Here is a 16,782-nt window from a genome sequence, read left to right as displayed (position 1 = left end):
CGTCAAATTCAAATTTCACTGAATTGCTACCTTAAGAGTAATTAGCATACTCTGAGCAGTTAAAACACTTAAACCCAAAACATGTACTAAACAAAGTCCCCAGTGAGTAGGGTATAATATTCCCAACCTGGGAGATCTGTTTACTTTCAGACATACTTGCGTTTTAGAACAAAAATAAGCAAATGACTTTATTTTCAAACTCTTCCACATCTGGCTTGCTCCTGGTTTCCACTGACCTCTGCTCACTCTTGCTGGAGGCCTAGCACCTCATAAGACCTCCCTTGCCCCTGCCACCCACACAATCTCCCTTTCTCTAAATTCCTACAGAAGTTACCCCTTGTTCTACAGGAAGACAGTCTACATTTGCTACTGCCCTAGATTACACTGGTTGTCCCATCAACTCCATCGTAATATACTGCAGGTGTGGTAGGATCACATATTGAGATATTGATTATATTTCTTCACATTGCATTCTACCTGCTCACTCCCGCCCCAAGCCGTACCCCAACCCCTCATCTCAACACACAACCAGGACTTGATGCTCCCTTGCTTCCAGGAAGGTGGTATGCAAAAGCCCGTGTTGCTGAAACAATAAGTAGCACAGAGGGTGATGGAAAAAAGGAATTCCTCTAACTTGGAAAAACAATGGAGGCAGCCAGTCCTAAGAGTGCTGGGTGCCCAGGGTGTAGCAAGATCCAAGAGGGACGCCTCAGTGCTGCCCCTAGGTAGGCGGGACCCTGAGTGTGGGGACTCAGGGCATCAGAAGGAACCCAGCCCGGGGGTCAGCACAATGACGAGGGCTTGGTCAATGATGTTCCAGCTGAGACCACAACGCCTGGAAGATTCAAGGCCCCTCCCATGTTCCTGGGAGCACTGAGGAGGCCTCCTGGATCCTTCTGCAGCTCTAAGTAGAAGAACCCCCCCAGTCTAACTGGGTGAACGGGACTTTAGACTTGAATGATCCAATCCCACTGAATTCACTACAAATAGGGAAACGTGGCACCAACTCTAGACCTCAGTTTGTCCCATATAAGCTTTTTGTAAGAGTCAGTTGACACCTAATATGGCATTTCTCAAACTTTAATTGCATGGAAACCATGTGGGCGTTTTGCTTCAGCGCGGATGTGAAATCGGTAGGTGTGGCCTGAGGTTTGACATGTCTAACAAACTTCCAGGTGAACAAATACCCCCACCCAGGAATCACACTATGAGAACCAAAGGTCTGGGGCAGGGATTAGCAAACTTTTTCTCTAAAGGGTCCGGTAAAATGTGAGCTTTGTAACCCAGCCAGTCTCCCTCACCATTCAGCTCTGCCAGGGCAGTGTGAAGGCCGCCACAGAGAACACATAAAGGAGCCAGCGTGACTGTTCCCGTAAAACTTTACTGACGGACATTGATATTTGAATCTCCCACAGTTTTCATGTGCCACAAAATATTATTTTTGTTTTGAGTTTTTTCCCAAACATTAAAAAATGTAAAAAAAACAAAACCAAAACCATTCTTAGTTCCTAGGCCGTACATAAACAGCAGGAGGAAGGGACTGGATTTGGCCCATGTGCAGACCCAGCTCTTGGTGCCCAAATAAGTATAGAATCACAAGAGGCACCCCAGACAATTCGACCCACGTGGCTTGCTCAGCCACCTTATTTTCTACCCTGAAGTTTCCCTATTTTCTAGTGCCTATTTTCTATCCTGAAGTTTCCTGTCTGCCTTCCACTAGGACGATGCTTTTCAAACAGCACACACTTTGGGGACAAGTAGATCCCGACAAATGCCCTTCTTCAAAAATCACCGAAATGCCTTTAAAAGACCTCCCTAAATGCTTTTTCTTCTAATAAGAGGCATAGTAGAATAACAGGTTCCTGTTTTAGTGAAACAGCTTTTCAGGATGAGACTGACCTTCAACTAGAACTTTCTGAGCTAACGGGGGAGTGACATGATCAGGGGAAGAAAGTCACCCTTGCAAAAATGACTAGTAAATTCAAAAGCAATCTTCTCAAGCCTTTATCCTGTGAACCCGAATTAAGATTCTCTCTATCCCCTTGGCCTCATGTTCCACTTTAAAAACTCAAAAGAGAGGAAAGACGCCTCTTCATCTTGCGGTACCTTTCACCATTAAAAAACCATCCTAGAGATACAGCTGTATCCTTCCAGTAATACACAACAAATGTAAAACCCAGGAGGGAGGTAGTTTTAGAGAAAAAGTGGCCAGGAGCCAGCAGACAGCCACAGCTCCATGCTCCGTTACTGCCCCAAATTTGCCCTGGACATGAGGGCAGGACCCCAGCTGGGACATCTCCTACATAGAGCTTCACATAGAATAGTGCCCCATAGGGGCTTGTGGGATGAATTGATGGGCTTGACCTAGTGGCAGGGGAATTTGCCTGCTCTGTCTCCCCATGCTGGCCAGCCACTCAAAAGGAAAAACTCCTTCGAGGAGCTCACTGCCCCTTGTGAACCATCCCGATGACACCCCAGCATGGGCTCCAGAATCACCCAGACCTGTCTTAGCTCTGCCACTTACTAGCTCTACTGATTTGGGCAAGTTATTGGAACTTCATGAACCTCAAGTTCCTCATTAGTAAAATAAGGCTATTCAATGTCATCCAGAGATAATATTTATAAGAGAACATTTTAACAACCTGTATGGCTCAGGCACTGTTTAATCAGAAGAGTGCCAGCCTTTTTTTTTTTTTAATTTTTTTTTCAATTTTTTTTTAACGTTTATTTATTTTTGAGACAGAGAGAGACAGAGCATGAACAGGGGAGGAGGAGAGAGAGAGGGAGACACAGAATCTGAAACAGGCTCCAGGCCCTGAGCTGTCAGCACAGAGCCCGACGCGGGGCTTGAACTCACGGACCGTGAGATCATGACCTGAGCCGAAGTCGGACGCTCAACCGACCAAGCCACCCAGGCGCCCCAGAAGGGTGCCAGCCTTAACACCACCCAGCATGACCGTACTGGCAAGCACCAACTAACTCTCAGCCTGCCAACCTCCCAGGCAGCCCAGGGAGCTCCCAAGGGCTCTTTCAGATGGAAGAAGACCCATGGAACTCCTAGCCACCCCAGGTGGCTAGGACTTTCACACTGCTAGGGGACACGCAGTCAACCTACATGGCTGACCTGGTGGGGAGTAGTGGGGAGTGCCAGCACCTGAAACACCCAAATGTCCATCCCATTCACCTTGAATCCAGGGTAACAAAGACCAAATCTTAAAATGCCACACAAAAAGCAACGGGGTCATCTCTTTGACAATTAAGTCCAGCACTGATCTCACAAAGAAAACCCCATGATCCCTAACCCCTTAAAAAGACACAGTGCCACAGTGCCATGGGAAAGATCCAGACGCTGCTCTAGAATAGCCCGCCTTCTTCCCATAAAAGACCTGACACACTTCACACTTCAGGGCCTGACATATGGCACTCAATACATATCAGCTCTCCCAACCCCACTTTGGGACCAGAAGGAAACAAGAAAATGACCAGATTACAGCTCAATAAACAAATATGCTTAGTACAACTAGGGAAAATTGGAGGTCTTGGCTCTGAAAGAGAAAAAAAGGAAACTGCACATTATAAAAAGGAATATGCATTAAAAGTAGAAAGTATCATAAATGCAGCTTATGTATTGTATTAATAGCAGGTATTTGTTTTTCCTGCTAATAATCTAATTAGCAGTCAATCCGATGCATCCTTTATCATCAGCTGATCCATAATTACTGCTCCATGCTGAGTATTTTCCCGGCACACGATAGCTTTCAACTCCTCAGCACAAACAACCAAATAATTGGTGCTATTATGCTAGGGAAGGAACTACTCTCTGAGGGAGGGATGATGTTGGGAGTGGGTAGCCATCCACTATAGCCTTCGCATTTTTGTATCTGTTGGTCAGTTCTCACTGTCCCCTCTCCAATCTGTCTTGAGGCACACCTAAAGCACCTTAACACTCGCAAGAATGGGATACCTTGAGGACTTCCTTTTTTAAAGTTTAACCCTGGGAGGAGAAACATTCCCAGTCATCTGCCGGAGAGAAGTGTTCGTAAGGATGTCAAATGGTCCAGAAAGCACAATATATCTCCCTCTGAAAATGTTGTAAAGTTTTTTCTTTGATTACTGTTATAAAAGGACTCGTCCTAGAAGAGCCAGCTTCTGATATAAAACTACTTCATTCAATAGCTTCTGGTGTAAACAAGAGGTGTATAATTCCAGGAAGCAGAGCAAAGGCTGCTATAAAGGCTGGCTGCTAAGGTAAAGAAAGATCTATCCAAGTCATCACTTCCAAGACAGCACAGGGGGTGCAAGGGTGAGGGGACAGAAGGAAGCATGGGGTGAACAAGTGATAAGTGCAAAGAGGTAGACTCAAGGGCCAGACAGGTCCCTCTTGGAATCCAGCTCCTCTACCTGCGAGCCGCATGACTTTGGGAAAGTCACTGAACTTCCCTAAGCCTTGAGATTCCTCCTTGAAAAGTGAAGCGAATAATACCGACTGTACAGGGTTGTTATGAATAGACGACTACACACACACAGCACCTGGCACTTACTAGGGGCTCAGATTGTTAGTTCTTTGCTTTCATCCTGGATACACCCACCAACAGCTGGTTTTCTGCAAGCCAATAGTTTGTGCCACGTAATTCCATTCTCTGGAATTAAACCTCCGCCGCTTACCTATAGGCATAAGCAGGTTTTAGCCTGGATTCACCACGGGACAGCTACACCAGCCAAAGTCCTACACATGGTTCCCACTGTCCTGACGGCCCTCCCCCAGCACCCACTCTCCTAGAATCCTCCCCATCCTCCCGTGATCCAGCAACTAAGGGGTTAACACGCAGCACATACTTTGGTTCGCTGGTACCCTTGGCACACCAGTTGTTAAAGGTCTCCCTGATTATTTATTATTATTATTATTATTATTATTATTATTATTAAAGGGAATAAGACTGGGGAAACTGGAAAGACAGATCAAGACCTTTCTCCAGAGACGGTCTCATCCAGGAAACAGGAATCAATAGCTATAAAAAGAATGAAAACTACATACTCTGACCCCAAGTGAGGTGCTGAAATCTGAGTCAGAAGCCACACACTCAGAGGTTTTTGTTTGTTTGTTTGTTTGTTTGTTTTTGAACTTTTTACTGAAGTGAAATACACAAACAGAAAAGAGTGTGTGTTCAGTGACTTTTCACAAAGGGAATACATCCGAATAACCAGCACCCAGATCAAGAAACTGAACAGAACCAGTTCTCCCCAAGCACCCCTGTCCCCTTCTTGTCACTAACCCCATGAAACTGACTTCTAACACCATACATTTGTTTGGCCTGATTTCATGCTTTATACAAATAGGATCCCACAGCCAAATCTGGCCTGCCTCCCACCTGTTTCAGCACACCCTGCAAACTAAGAATGCAGCTTACATGTATAAATATTTGAAAATACGCAATACTAAAAGAAGACTATTTCATGAAATGTGAAAAATACATGAAATGCAAATTTCAGTGTCCATAAATAAAGTTTTATTGGAACACAGCCATGTTCCACTTGCTTACATTATTGTAAACTCTATAACAGCACTGTTGAGTAGTTACAACAGGAACTGTATAACCTAAAAAAAAAAAAAATACATACGGTCTGGCTCTTTCCAGAAAAAGTGTGCCAACTCCTATTCAGGTTACATGACATTCACCGGAATACAAATATATTTCTCTGGGGTTTCTAGCTAGGAGCAAAACTGCAGGGTCAAAGATATATACATATGGTCAGCTTTTGTAGACACTACCAAGAAGCTTTCCAAAATACATGCTCCATTGTAAGAGAACAGCTAAAACCTGGAGCAGAAACCATAATGCCAGTTTTAAGAGAGGCAGGGAGAATTCCAGGGAGTTATGTGATCCAGAATTGGGCAAATATGATTAGAAAATCAGTAGGGCCTCCGAGTAGAGAGGGAAAATATCAGACTTATTAGGTTTACATTTCTTTTTGTTCTGACTCCATGCACACTTGTTAAAAATATAGTTCCCTTTAATGTTGCCATGCTCCATGAAAATAGACAAGAGTGAAAAAACCATGTTTCCGCTTGGGATCTTGGAGTAGACACTGACTTTGTCATTCAGACCACATAACAAAAGCACCACCATGAGCCCTCCAGTAGTTAATCTGAACTGCAGACAAAATATCCAAGAAGACATTAGCAGCTCCTGATTTTCTGCTTTCGTAAGTTGAAACGTACACACGGACAGCAAGTACGTTAGTAACACCCATCCTCCCAAGCAGCCGTGAAGAAGCTGAGCCTGGTACTGGGTGCAGCCGGCAGTCAGTCTGACTACAAGGCAGCACTGAGCAGTCATCAAGGGGTCTTCAGGGCTAAACAGCACCACACAGGCAGGGCGCCCTCTGCTTGGGGACAGAGGCACTTCCCTGGAGTCATCCACCACATGTTTGCCTTGCATTTCAAACAGGACATATTAGGTTCTTTCAAGTGACATTCTTCCTCTTAGAGGGGAATTGCTTCTGATTGTCCAAGCACCACATTCATCAGGAAAGGGATTCAAATCAACGGTGTCTGTCTTAATTGCACAATCCCATTGACTTTTGAGAGGAACAGCCTCGTGAATGACAGCAAAGTTTCATTTCCGGCTGTCAACCCCGCCAGCCTAGGAGGGACGTCCTCACCAACACGTGGACGGAGCCACTCTGGCCCAGCATCTTCCCACAGCAGAAGGTAGCATCCTGTGGAATGTTTCTCTAGGGCCTGGGGGTAAGTCAAACCTGGCCGTTCCTGGAAGAAAACCCAAAGTCTTCCTGGACCTGCTGTGGTCCTTCCGAGATGGGCTCTCTGGTGCCCCTAATTCACTCCTCAGTTCCCTTCCGCATGCAGAAAAGCAACACTGGTCTTCCATCAGAGGTCAGGAGTCATTGCTCAGCAAGAGCGCTAACCTTTTGTCCATATGAAAATATACATATAACATGTACCTACATAAAATAGATTTCAATGCTAAGCAGAAGCTGAGCATGACCATAATAGAAACAGCATGAGCTTTAGAGTCAAAAGAGTGAGTTCAAGACAACTTACTGGTTGGGGGTGCCTGCCAGAGTCGCCTCCCCCTTCTAACCTCGGCTTCATCATACTTCAGAAAGTGAGAGTGTTACTAACTTCCAGCTCACATGGTTGCAGGAAAGATCAAAGGAGGCATTTGTGAATACAAACACCGTGTAAACTGTAAAACATCACAGGAAGCGGTGGAGGAAAGAAGCTCCCGCTTAACATCCTGTTCCTGATTCACCTTTAATTAATCAAGTCTTTGAGCCAGTTCCCCCACCGATGAAGACCCCAGCCCCGCCATAAGCACCTTAGTCAATTCCGCACCCATCTGGCAGCCATCAATTGGCCGTCTATTAACAGCCAATTATCTGGGCAGCTTAATTAATCTGTGCACCACGTGCTCTGATCTCCCCGAGATCCTAGAATACAACGAGCCTGAAATATGGGCGCCAGCTAATTTTTCAATGGCCATCAAGGAATTTGGCGTGCATTATTCCTGTGTGTTGCAGCTGCGAGTGATGGGCGCATAAATATTGATTGGACCAGTCTCTCTGTGGCTGGGGAGAGGTGGGGGGGGGGGGTGCGGGTAATGAATGACTGAAGTGTTCTCAGAGGAACAAGAAAAGCTACATAAATCTCCAGTCCCGACCACAGGGAAGAAAATCCTAATTTCTAAACCATAGTGAGACAAGGAAAAGGGACAGTTAGCCTCTTTGGAGAGAGCTTGTCAAGATGGGGCAGTCATACCCGTTCTCTAGATACTTCCCTCTCTCTCCTGGCCTGGAATGAGATGCAAATTGCATTTAAACAACCAGGATCATTAGAAAGGAGGCAGCTGGGTGGCTGTTCCCTTCATCTGGGAATTCAAATCCAATGGCAGGAACATGTGAGCATACAGCTCTCCCCTGCATTTCCTTGAAAGATCTCTGTAGTGCTTACATTTAAGAAGACAAGTGACATGAGGAGAATTTGATTATTTTTTTAAGTGCCTAATCTTGTCTCTGGGAATGGTATGCAGAAGAGACGTTGTACTTGGAAGCGGCGTTGTCCGGGACGCCGTGGGTCAGACGGCTCCTCAATTTCTGCGAGAAGGCTCACGCTGCTCCCAGGGCATCCGAGCGAGCGGAATGGCCCGGGGTGGCCCAGGGCAAGGCAGTCACTTCCCTCCTTCATTAACAACTGCTTTCTCATCCAAGGCATCAGGGACACAGGCTGCTCGAGACCTTGGCTGGAGCCACAGGGAAGTCCCAGGCCCCTGTCCCCCCATCCCAAGACTTCTTCCTGGGGCTCCTGGCCGAGTGCCCTGGGGCTCTCTGCTCTAGACCCCACCAGCTTTCCAGGAGACACAAATAAGAGGAGGGAGAATGTGGTGGAGGGAAGAGGGGATGGTGTGAAAGAGAAGCAGGAGGAAAGAGGACCCCCAGCTAACACCGCAGAGACCTCTCCCTCTCTCTCCCCTCTCAGCTTCCGAGCGTTTGTTCATTAGGTCCTGTGATGGCAGCAGCTGCTGCCAAATGCAAACACTGCTGCCCCAGAAGGTCACATCAGGCCATTTATTCTGAAATACTAAAATACCAGAGCCAGCAGATTTCAGGAGCTTCTGCAGAATTCCCCAGGGTACCCGAGTACGCGTGTGTGTTCTTCCATATCCCAAAGGGGTTCTTTCTTAATCAGCTCAACATCTGAGGACTCAGAGACTGATTTATTTTTTTGGTTAATCTAGCGTTTCTGGTAAAATAATTAAAAGATAAGTAATAGACACGGAGTATCTGTGGTGTAATTATTTATAGCCACGAGGTCTTACTTTCAGAGTCATTCCCAAATTACCCGAAACGACTGAGACCTGCTGGCGGGGCGAGGGCGAGACAGGCAGGGGGGCCGTAGCCACGCTGCCCCCATTTCACAGCTAGGGAGACTGGGTCCCAGGAGAAAGGACCGGAGTTCCCTCCAGCACGGCCAACGGACGGCCACACACACACAAGAAAAGCCAGAAGGTGAAACCACGTGTGATGATGTGACACGAGCTGCCAGGGGAGGGTCGGGCTCTCAGTCTCCTGACTGCAGTGAACAGTGCGAGTCTCTGAGGCTCCTGTGAGTGGGAAGGCTGACCACCCAGGGGCCCTGCGGCCAGCTGCGGCGGGCAGTGGGCACATTCACACTCACGTACCCCACAGATGGTGGGTCTCTAATGTTGGTCTCTGGGGTGGCATGTGCAAAAGCCATGGCAGGCTTCGCACACTGCCCCGGACGGAGGAGCGGGGGATCTGTCCCTGCTTTCTAATTCAGACACTCTTTCACAAAGTGCAATGGGGACTTTGAGATGCTCTCTGGAGGAGCGACAGAACTGGACACGTTAGACACTAAACAAGGGCACGGCAACACATATCTTCAAATGCGCCTGACAATGGAGAAGACGGTTTTGGAAATGTGCGGTGGAAGGCTTCGGGAAAGGACACAGGCAAAGGAGGCAGACGAGCTATCCTGTGAACCAGGCCGGGTGGAAACCCTGGGCCTCAGGCATCAGCCAAGGCAGCCTCATTCTGTCCCTGTTTAGTTTATAAATGACCTCTGATGAGTGGAAATTAACACTTTGAAATGAAGCAAACACACGAGCAACCTTGAAAAAGGGTAGTCTCTAGACAGGCTGAGGGAGGCTTATGACAGGAACATTAATTTCTCTTTCCCTCTTGGTTTTGGCCCTTTGTCTTCCCTGACTTGAGCAGGTATCATTCTATGCCTCCAGGAACATTTGAGACAGGGATTCCTGGTCTTTGTTTCCAAAAGCAGGAGGCCACTTCGGTGAACAAGGGTTTAGTGAGAGAGAGAGCTCCCCACACTGACTCAAAAAGAGTCCCTCAGAATGATCCGATCCATAGGTCCCTAGACAGGGCCTCCCACCTGGCCCTGAAGGGTAGTGCTTTCTTAGCCAGAAAGCAAGCTGGGATGTGGGTACAACCCAGTGTGGGCAGACTCCCACCAGCCTGATGGGCTTGAATTTGGCTGCAGGGGAGAGCTCAGGGTAAAAAATAAATAAATAAATAAATAAATAAATAAATAAATAGCTTGTTGATATCTACAAAAACAGGCTATTTCTTGAATATCTGAGGTTCCAACCTGCTACTTTCATATTTCTCAGCCTTGTACAGCAGCCGCTGCTGGACCACGAAGCAACACTACCCTCCACCTGCTTTGGGAACCACAGCGGGGGGGCAAAGAGCCCAGAGCCTGGCACCAGCACACGCAGGAATGAAGGAAACAACGGACGCTCATCTGATGGTGGCTACTTCTGGTCACGCCAGGGTCAAATTCCTTGGACAGAGTCCAGGATGCATGCTCCAAGTGTCAGCAGATTAACAGGGTCTCTCTCTCTCTCTCTCTAAAATTTATGATTTTTTTTAATGGGAGAAATGATCTACTAAATGGGGAATAAAATAACAGTGTCATATACTCAAGGCATTTGTGGCATGCAAATACTACCAAAAGACAAGCTCTTTTCTAATAGCATTTGCTATATTTCTAGTAGAGCACAAATACATCTACATGGGCCCGAGGCACTTTATTCAAAGCCTTTACATTTCCAATACCTTCCTCAAAAAGTACCCTCAGGCTTCAAATTCTTTTGCTTTTACTAAGCCCTAAGCCCCTGGACTAAATTTAGTTTCTTGGAAGAGACAAATGTGCTGCTTTTTTTTTTTTTTTTTTTTTTTTGTTAATTCTGTCGGTTATTGTATAATTCTCCAAATGGCAAACAAATGATACAGGAGAGAAGAAATGAAAACATTTTCCAGGTATTTTTACTGGTATAGTATTTATCACTAAAATACAGTTTGACTTAAGACATCAAACTTGTTACACGATTTTCAATTAGGAATTGGAGCTCAGCAGAATTTGGAGGGGGGAGGGACCCAGTAAAAGAATCAAATCAACATTAAGAAGTCAAACTTAAAGAAATCTTTACTTGAGCTATTAATAGAGCCAGCCCTTCTTGGAACTTAAAAAAAAAAAAAATCCAATTAATTTTCTTAAACCAGGAGTGTAGCGTGCCTTCTCTACATCAGTTGGATTGTGACAAGGCACAGGTTTTACTTTATTATCAGGTCCACTTTGGAGATCCCATCCCCAGGCCAATGAGGATGCTTTCCAACACTGGGAAAAAAATTTAAGGGCCTGGGAATTACAGCCTGTAGTGGACTCCAGGGAAGGCAACTTGCCGTGGAAAGTCTACGTGGAGGGGTCCCTGGCCCAGGAGCCCCAGCCCCAGTCCTCTCCTCCCCAGTTTCTGGGGTGTGGGGGCGGGGGGAGGGCGGGAGGGGGAAGCTCAAGGTTAAAGAAAAAAAAAGAGTGCTTGTTGATATTCTGACTTCTTTTTAGAGAAGTCCCCTGACTTCTCTAAATATTTTTTTAATTTTTTTAATGTTTCTTTGTTTTGAGAGAGAGAGAGATGGAGTGAGAGTGTGGGAGAGGCAGAGAGAGAGGAAGACACAGAATCCGAAGCAGGCTCCAGGCTCTGAGCTGTCAGCACAGAGCCCGACGCGGGGCTCGAACTCACAAACTGCGAGATCATGACCTGGGCCGAAGTCAGATGCACAAACAACTGAGTCACCCAGGGGCCCTTCTAAATATTTTTAAGTGAAGGGCACCCACTGCTTGTGCTTTGGGAAATAAACTGACCCCCTCTACCAAGGTGGGAAGGAGTCCAGGATGGACAAAAACTTCCCTAAGGCTTCCTTTCAATGTGTCCAAGTCAAGAGCTCTTCAAAGGACCATGAATGATCATTTCCTAGGAAAAGCTAGGATACTGAACTCACACAAAACTGAGTTTTTTGCCTACAATAGACAAACATCCCATCCAAATTCCTACTATTGAGGAAATAATTGAGGAAATAATCTCTGCCTTGGAAAGGATGCTGCAATCATTGACTGCAACCGGACCCTCCCCACCAGGGGGAGCTCTGTCCAGCCAAAGGAGCCTCCTCAGCCCCAGGTGGCCTCCTCCAAGAGCAGATCAGGATTCCCCCCTGAGGAGGTTCCCCCACAAATTATACCAACACCTTCCCCCCTCCCTGGAGCTCTCCAAAGGCAAGTGTCTAGGCACAAACCATGGAAATGCTGGAAAGGAGGTTGGGAAGCACATGCTGTGAACACCCCTAGCCTCACCCCATTACCCACAAGTGCAGATCCAGGCAGTCCACACAGCAGAGCGGCATGGAAGGAGCCTGTGGGTGGGCGGTGCCGAAAACGATCCCATTCCATTCTTACCCCGGATGCTGCCACTTAATAATAGCCTTGTTGTCGTGGGCCAACTGTATAACTTCATTATTCAGGCTTATCTGCATAAACGTATTATCTGCCTTATGTGGTTGTTGTGGAGATTAAATGAGCGAATACGTGTGAAATAGAGCTTGTGAATTTGTAAGGCACCACACAAATGCTAGCTTTTGTTACTTCGCCTGAGTGCACATGCTCACACGAGCTTGGTCCTTGAGGAACTCAAGAAGAATGAAATCATTCGGCCATGTTTGCGTGGGGCCAAACTACAAAAAAAAATCAACACACTTAATATTCCTCATCTAGCTCTAAATATTATACCCATCAATAGGCTGCTTCAGACTCACACGGAACACTTGTATAGACAGTGATTCTGGGACCTTCTCCCAAACCCACAGAATCATAGTCTCTGCAATAAGCCACAAAACTTGTATGTTAAACACTCTCCAGAGGATTCTGCCATGCCGTCAGGTTTGGGAACCAACCGCACGCCTTTGTACAGGATGTGCAAATTTCCTAAACAGGTCAGTCATGGCAATAACATTGTTCTGGCGCTCAGAAGGACTCTGTCTCTCCGTCTCTTTCCTCGGATACACATATCCTAAGATACGGAGGGGTGTTCATCTACCAGACACAAATACACTCACGAAGAGACACAACACATATACGTGGGCACACGAGGTCACACATACAGGCAAAAAACAGAAAGGAGAAATATACTAAGAAGGGCGCCTAATAATAAAAGGTATCAAGATTTTAATTTTTAATTTTTTTTCAACGTTTATTTATTTTTGGGACAGAGAGAGACAGAGCATGAACGGGGGAGGGGCAGAGAGAGAGGGAGACACAGAATCGGAAACAGGCTCCCGGCTCTGAGCCATCAGCCCAGAGCCCGACGCGGGGCTCGAACTCACGGACCGCGAGATCGTGACCTGGCTGAAGTCGGACGCTTAACCGACTGCGCCACCCAGGCGCCCCAAGATTTTAAAAGTCTATAGAATTTGTGCTCTCAAGGACACAGAACATGGGAGGAAGAAGAAGTAAGATATTAAGACCAAAAGCAAGTGGCCAAAACTAGAAGCCCACCTCTTCCATGACTGCACACCACTATGTCTAGAATTCCAATATTAGACCACTCCCCCCACCCCACCCACTACTCACTTGTTTGTAATTCTGCCTCAACCAGGAACTTGTGAGAGCCTCCCTACCTCCCTGCAAAGGGCAGGGACATAGTATCTTCATCGCAGCAGCCTCCAAACCCAGCACAGAGCCTGGCATCTAGCTGGATTCAGTAAATGTGTGTCCAGCACATGCCAGGGCGAGAAGAGGCAGGTAAAGACGAAAGACAAAGTGCACAAAGAGGGATACGGATCTCTTGTCCCAGCTCCCTGGTGTAAACTAAGAATAAGTAAGCTTAAGGTAATGAGGTTCAATGCAAAACAGAGAGAGTTCACGTCCCTGCAGGCATCATTAACTGCATCACAAGGAGCAGAACCACCCTGGGGGAAAAAGAAGAAAAGCTCTCCAGATCTACAGGCAGGTCTGAGGTGAGAAAATTGATCCAAAGGCTGTTTGAAGTCACCAGTCTGATCTCTCACTCCCCTGCTTACTACCCCTCCAAGGGCCCCTAGCACCCCCAAGGTCCTACCCAATCCGACCCTTTCACACTTGCCCGCCCTTACTCCTGCCGTCAGCCACGTGGTTTACACTCAAATTATGCCAAATTCACACAACCCGCTGTGTCATTCCTCTGAGCCTGTTTGGTACAGTTAACCTCTACCTTGAATGCCCTCCCTACCTCCTGGCAAACCTACTGTTCATCCTTCTCAACTCAGTTCTGTCACATCCTCCTCCCCCAGGAAGTCCCCAGGCTCCCATGACACCCAGTACACTGAGCCCTGTTGGCGCTCAGCACTCTGTATGATCCTGGCACATTCCTGAGCAAAGCCCCTACCCCTAGAAGGTGAGATCTACATATTTGTACCCATAACACCTAGCACACTGCCTGGCGCACAGCAGACCGTCAATAAACGCTTGTGGGACTCAACTCGGCATTAGCAAGATTCCAAAACACAAGTGCCAGAAGACTTAGTTAAAAAGGGATCTGAAAGACACCTTGATTTAGTGGAAAGGTTCTGAATATCAGCGGTCTGAGTTCAAGTCAGAACCACCTAAGGCAAGGCACAAAGACTGAACCTGTTTCTTAATCTATGAAATGAGGATACCACCCAACTTACACAATTACTTATGAAGAAGCACCTATTGTTTACATGGCACAAACTGGGCCTCTGTATGGACTTACTGGGGAGACCCCCTTCTCTCCCCATTCCCCCCCCCCCTTTTTTAGCCTCCGGCTTCAGACCATACCCTCTTCCAAGGGCTTTTTCCAAGTCCCTGAAGACTGCTCTGGACCCAGTTAGTAAATGTTGTCTGCCTGGTCAGGAACCCCCAGAGGCCTCCTTCTGTGTCCCACGACCTGTGTTCCAGGTCTCAGGAAGAGGAGACTCAGGAATGGGGACTCTGAATTAAAGGTAAATGTGTGAATGTAAATTAAAGGGAGAACCTTCTGGCTGGGCTTGGAGGAACCCACTGGGCAGGAGTTGGAAAAGCCACTTGGATTCTCATTTCCCCAACTCCCCACCAACATCAAGGCGTCTGGTTTTACAGGCTCCTCGGTGGTGTTCAGGGCACATTCAACTTCCCACGCAGCTAAAGAGATCGGGGACAATTAGAAAGCAGGGGTGGCGACAGGCCGGCGGGCCCGGGCAGCCAGCGTGCGGGAGGCTGCACGGCGCTCGCCCGCGATGCACACGCGCGCGCGGCGCACCCCGGGCCTCCGGCCTCCCCTGGTCGGGCCTGGCAGCTGCGGGAAGGAAGGAGGTCAGCGCCGTGGCCAGACTCCTCGCGGGCGCCAGCACCTGCCCGCCCTGCCACCCGACCCCACCGCCCGCGACTCTCCCGCGGCGTCCACGGACCGCCACCCCTGGGCGGCTCGTCTGCAGCGTCCCCTCCGCCCCGGGACCCCAGCGCGCTGCCCAAGTTCAGCTCCCCACTCTGCCCGCGAGCGCGCTCCCGCCACCCACACCCACTCCCACTGCCACACTTCACGGGTCGGGAGATGCCTCGAGCCTTCCTAAATCCAGAAACATCACCCTGTGGCCGCATCCGGCGCCCCGTTACCTGCTCGCGGCACCCGGACTCCCGCCCTGGCTTCCCGGGAGCCCGCAAACCCGGCGCGCGGGCTGCGCGCACTCCTGCAAATCAGTGCCCCGCGCCCACCACGCCGCCCAAGCCCGTACCTTGGGGGTCTGCACTTCAGGTCCCGGCGGCAGCTCGAACTTCTTCTTGGTTACCCAGAAGAACAGCAGCACGGTGATCCAGAGCACCCCGAAGATCGGCAGAGCCAAGCGGCGATTCAGGCGCCGCATGGTCCCGTTTGCCTAGTCTTCTCCGCGACGCTACGCCCCTGGGGCACCCCCTGGCGGTCAGGGTCGGCGGGGCAGGAGTCCTGGAGAGCGCCGACCGCCGGATCAGGGTGCAGGGGCGGCAGGAAGCTGCTGGGTGCTCCGCCCGCTTCGGAGAGAAGCGAGCAGGGGCGGGGGTCGTGGGGCGCAAAGGGGCCGAGAAGGACCGAAGGGCAGCCAAGCTGGACACACGTTCCCGCCGGAGAAGCGCAGTGGCAGCTGAGATGCTCCCTGCGCCGCCGCCGCCGCCGCCGCCGCCTCGCCCGCCGCCGCCGCCGCGAGGGAAACGGACTCGAGCTGCGGGGAGGGAGGAATCCGAGGCTGTGCCCGGCACCCCGGGAAGAACAAGAGGGAGGAGGGAGGGGAGGGAGCGAAGCGAGAGCGTGGGCCCGACAGACCGACTCCGAGGGAGCCCGGGCGGGAGCGAGCGGGGCTCTGCGAGGGGGGCGCTACCGCCGCCCGCCGAGTGAGGCGCAAGGTGCGGCTCCGGGGCCGCCGGCGCAGCCGAGCCCTGGCCGCGGCTCCGGGGCCGTCCGGGGCTGGGCCGGGGCGGGGCAGGAACAGTACCCCCGCAGGCCCGCCACCCCAGCCGCAAGGCGGGACCTAAGGGCCAAGCCCGGGCCGGGTTGAGCTGTGCCTGGGAGGACTTTCCCGCTCGGCGCGGGGGCTGCACGTGGCGCTCACGCCCGGAGCCGGTCCCCAGTGCACCCGCCTTCCGGGAGCCGGCGCCGGGACCGGGGGACGCGGGCGCTGGCGGGGCTGCCGCCTGGACCGCGGTTCACTCTCCTGGCCTTTCAGGGCCAAGGCCGAGTTCAGCCAACTCCCCCGGGGTGTTTCTATGCCTGCCTGCAGGTGCCTGGCAACTTTTTCTGCTTAATGGAACGCTGAGATGGTCTAAATTTAACTTTAAAGAAATCTTTTTAAAAATTAAGGCGCAATTATCTCCCTTAAGGGTTTTCTCTCCCTGTAAGCATCAGGGCTCTGCGCTTGCGAGCGAGGGGGGGGGGGGGGGGCGGT

General features: G+C 49.5%; 1 protein-coding gene across 6 annotated transcripts in view; it reads right to left on the bottom strand.

The window, feature by feature from the left end:
* GALNT14 (polypeptide N-acetylgalactosaminyltransferase 14) overlaps positions 1 to 16,246 on the bottom strand; it is a 208,995-nt gene extending 192,749 nt beyond the window's left edge. Inside the window, exon 1 of one of the 6 annotated variants that reach the window (XM_045447249.1) lies at positions 15,601 to 16,246. In XM_045447249.1, coding sequence (XP_045303205.1) covers positions 15,601 to 15,729 — 129 coding nt within the window. In that variant the 5' untranslated portion in view covers positions 15,730 to 16,246. The remainder of the gene's footprint in view (positions 1 to 15,600) is intronic. The other 5 variants (XM_045447253.1, XM_045447254.1, XM_045447251.1 and 2 more) reach the window with 5 other exon arrangements.
* Between the last annotated feature and the right edge of the window lie 536 nt (positions 16,247 to 16,782).

This window comes from Leopardus geoffroyi, chromosome A3 (genome assembly GCF_018350155.1).
Source record: "Leopardus geoffroyi isolate Oge1 chromosome A3, O.geoffroyi_Oge1_pat1.0, whole genome shotgun sequence".
Classification (NCBI taxonomy): domain Eukaryota; kingdom Metazoa; phylum Chordata; class Mammalia; order Carnivora; family Felidae; genus Leopardus; species Leopardus geoffroyi.
This window is presented reverse-complemented; position numbering and strand designations above follow the sequence as displayed.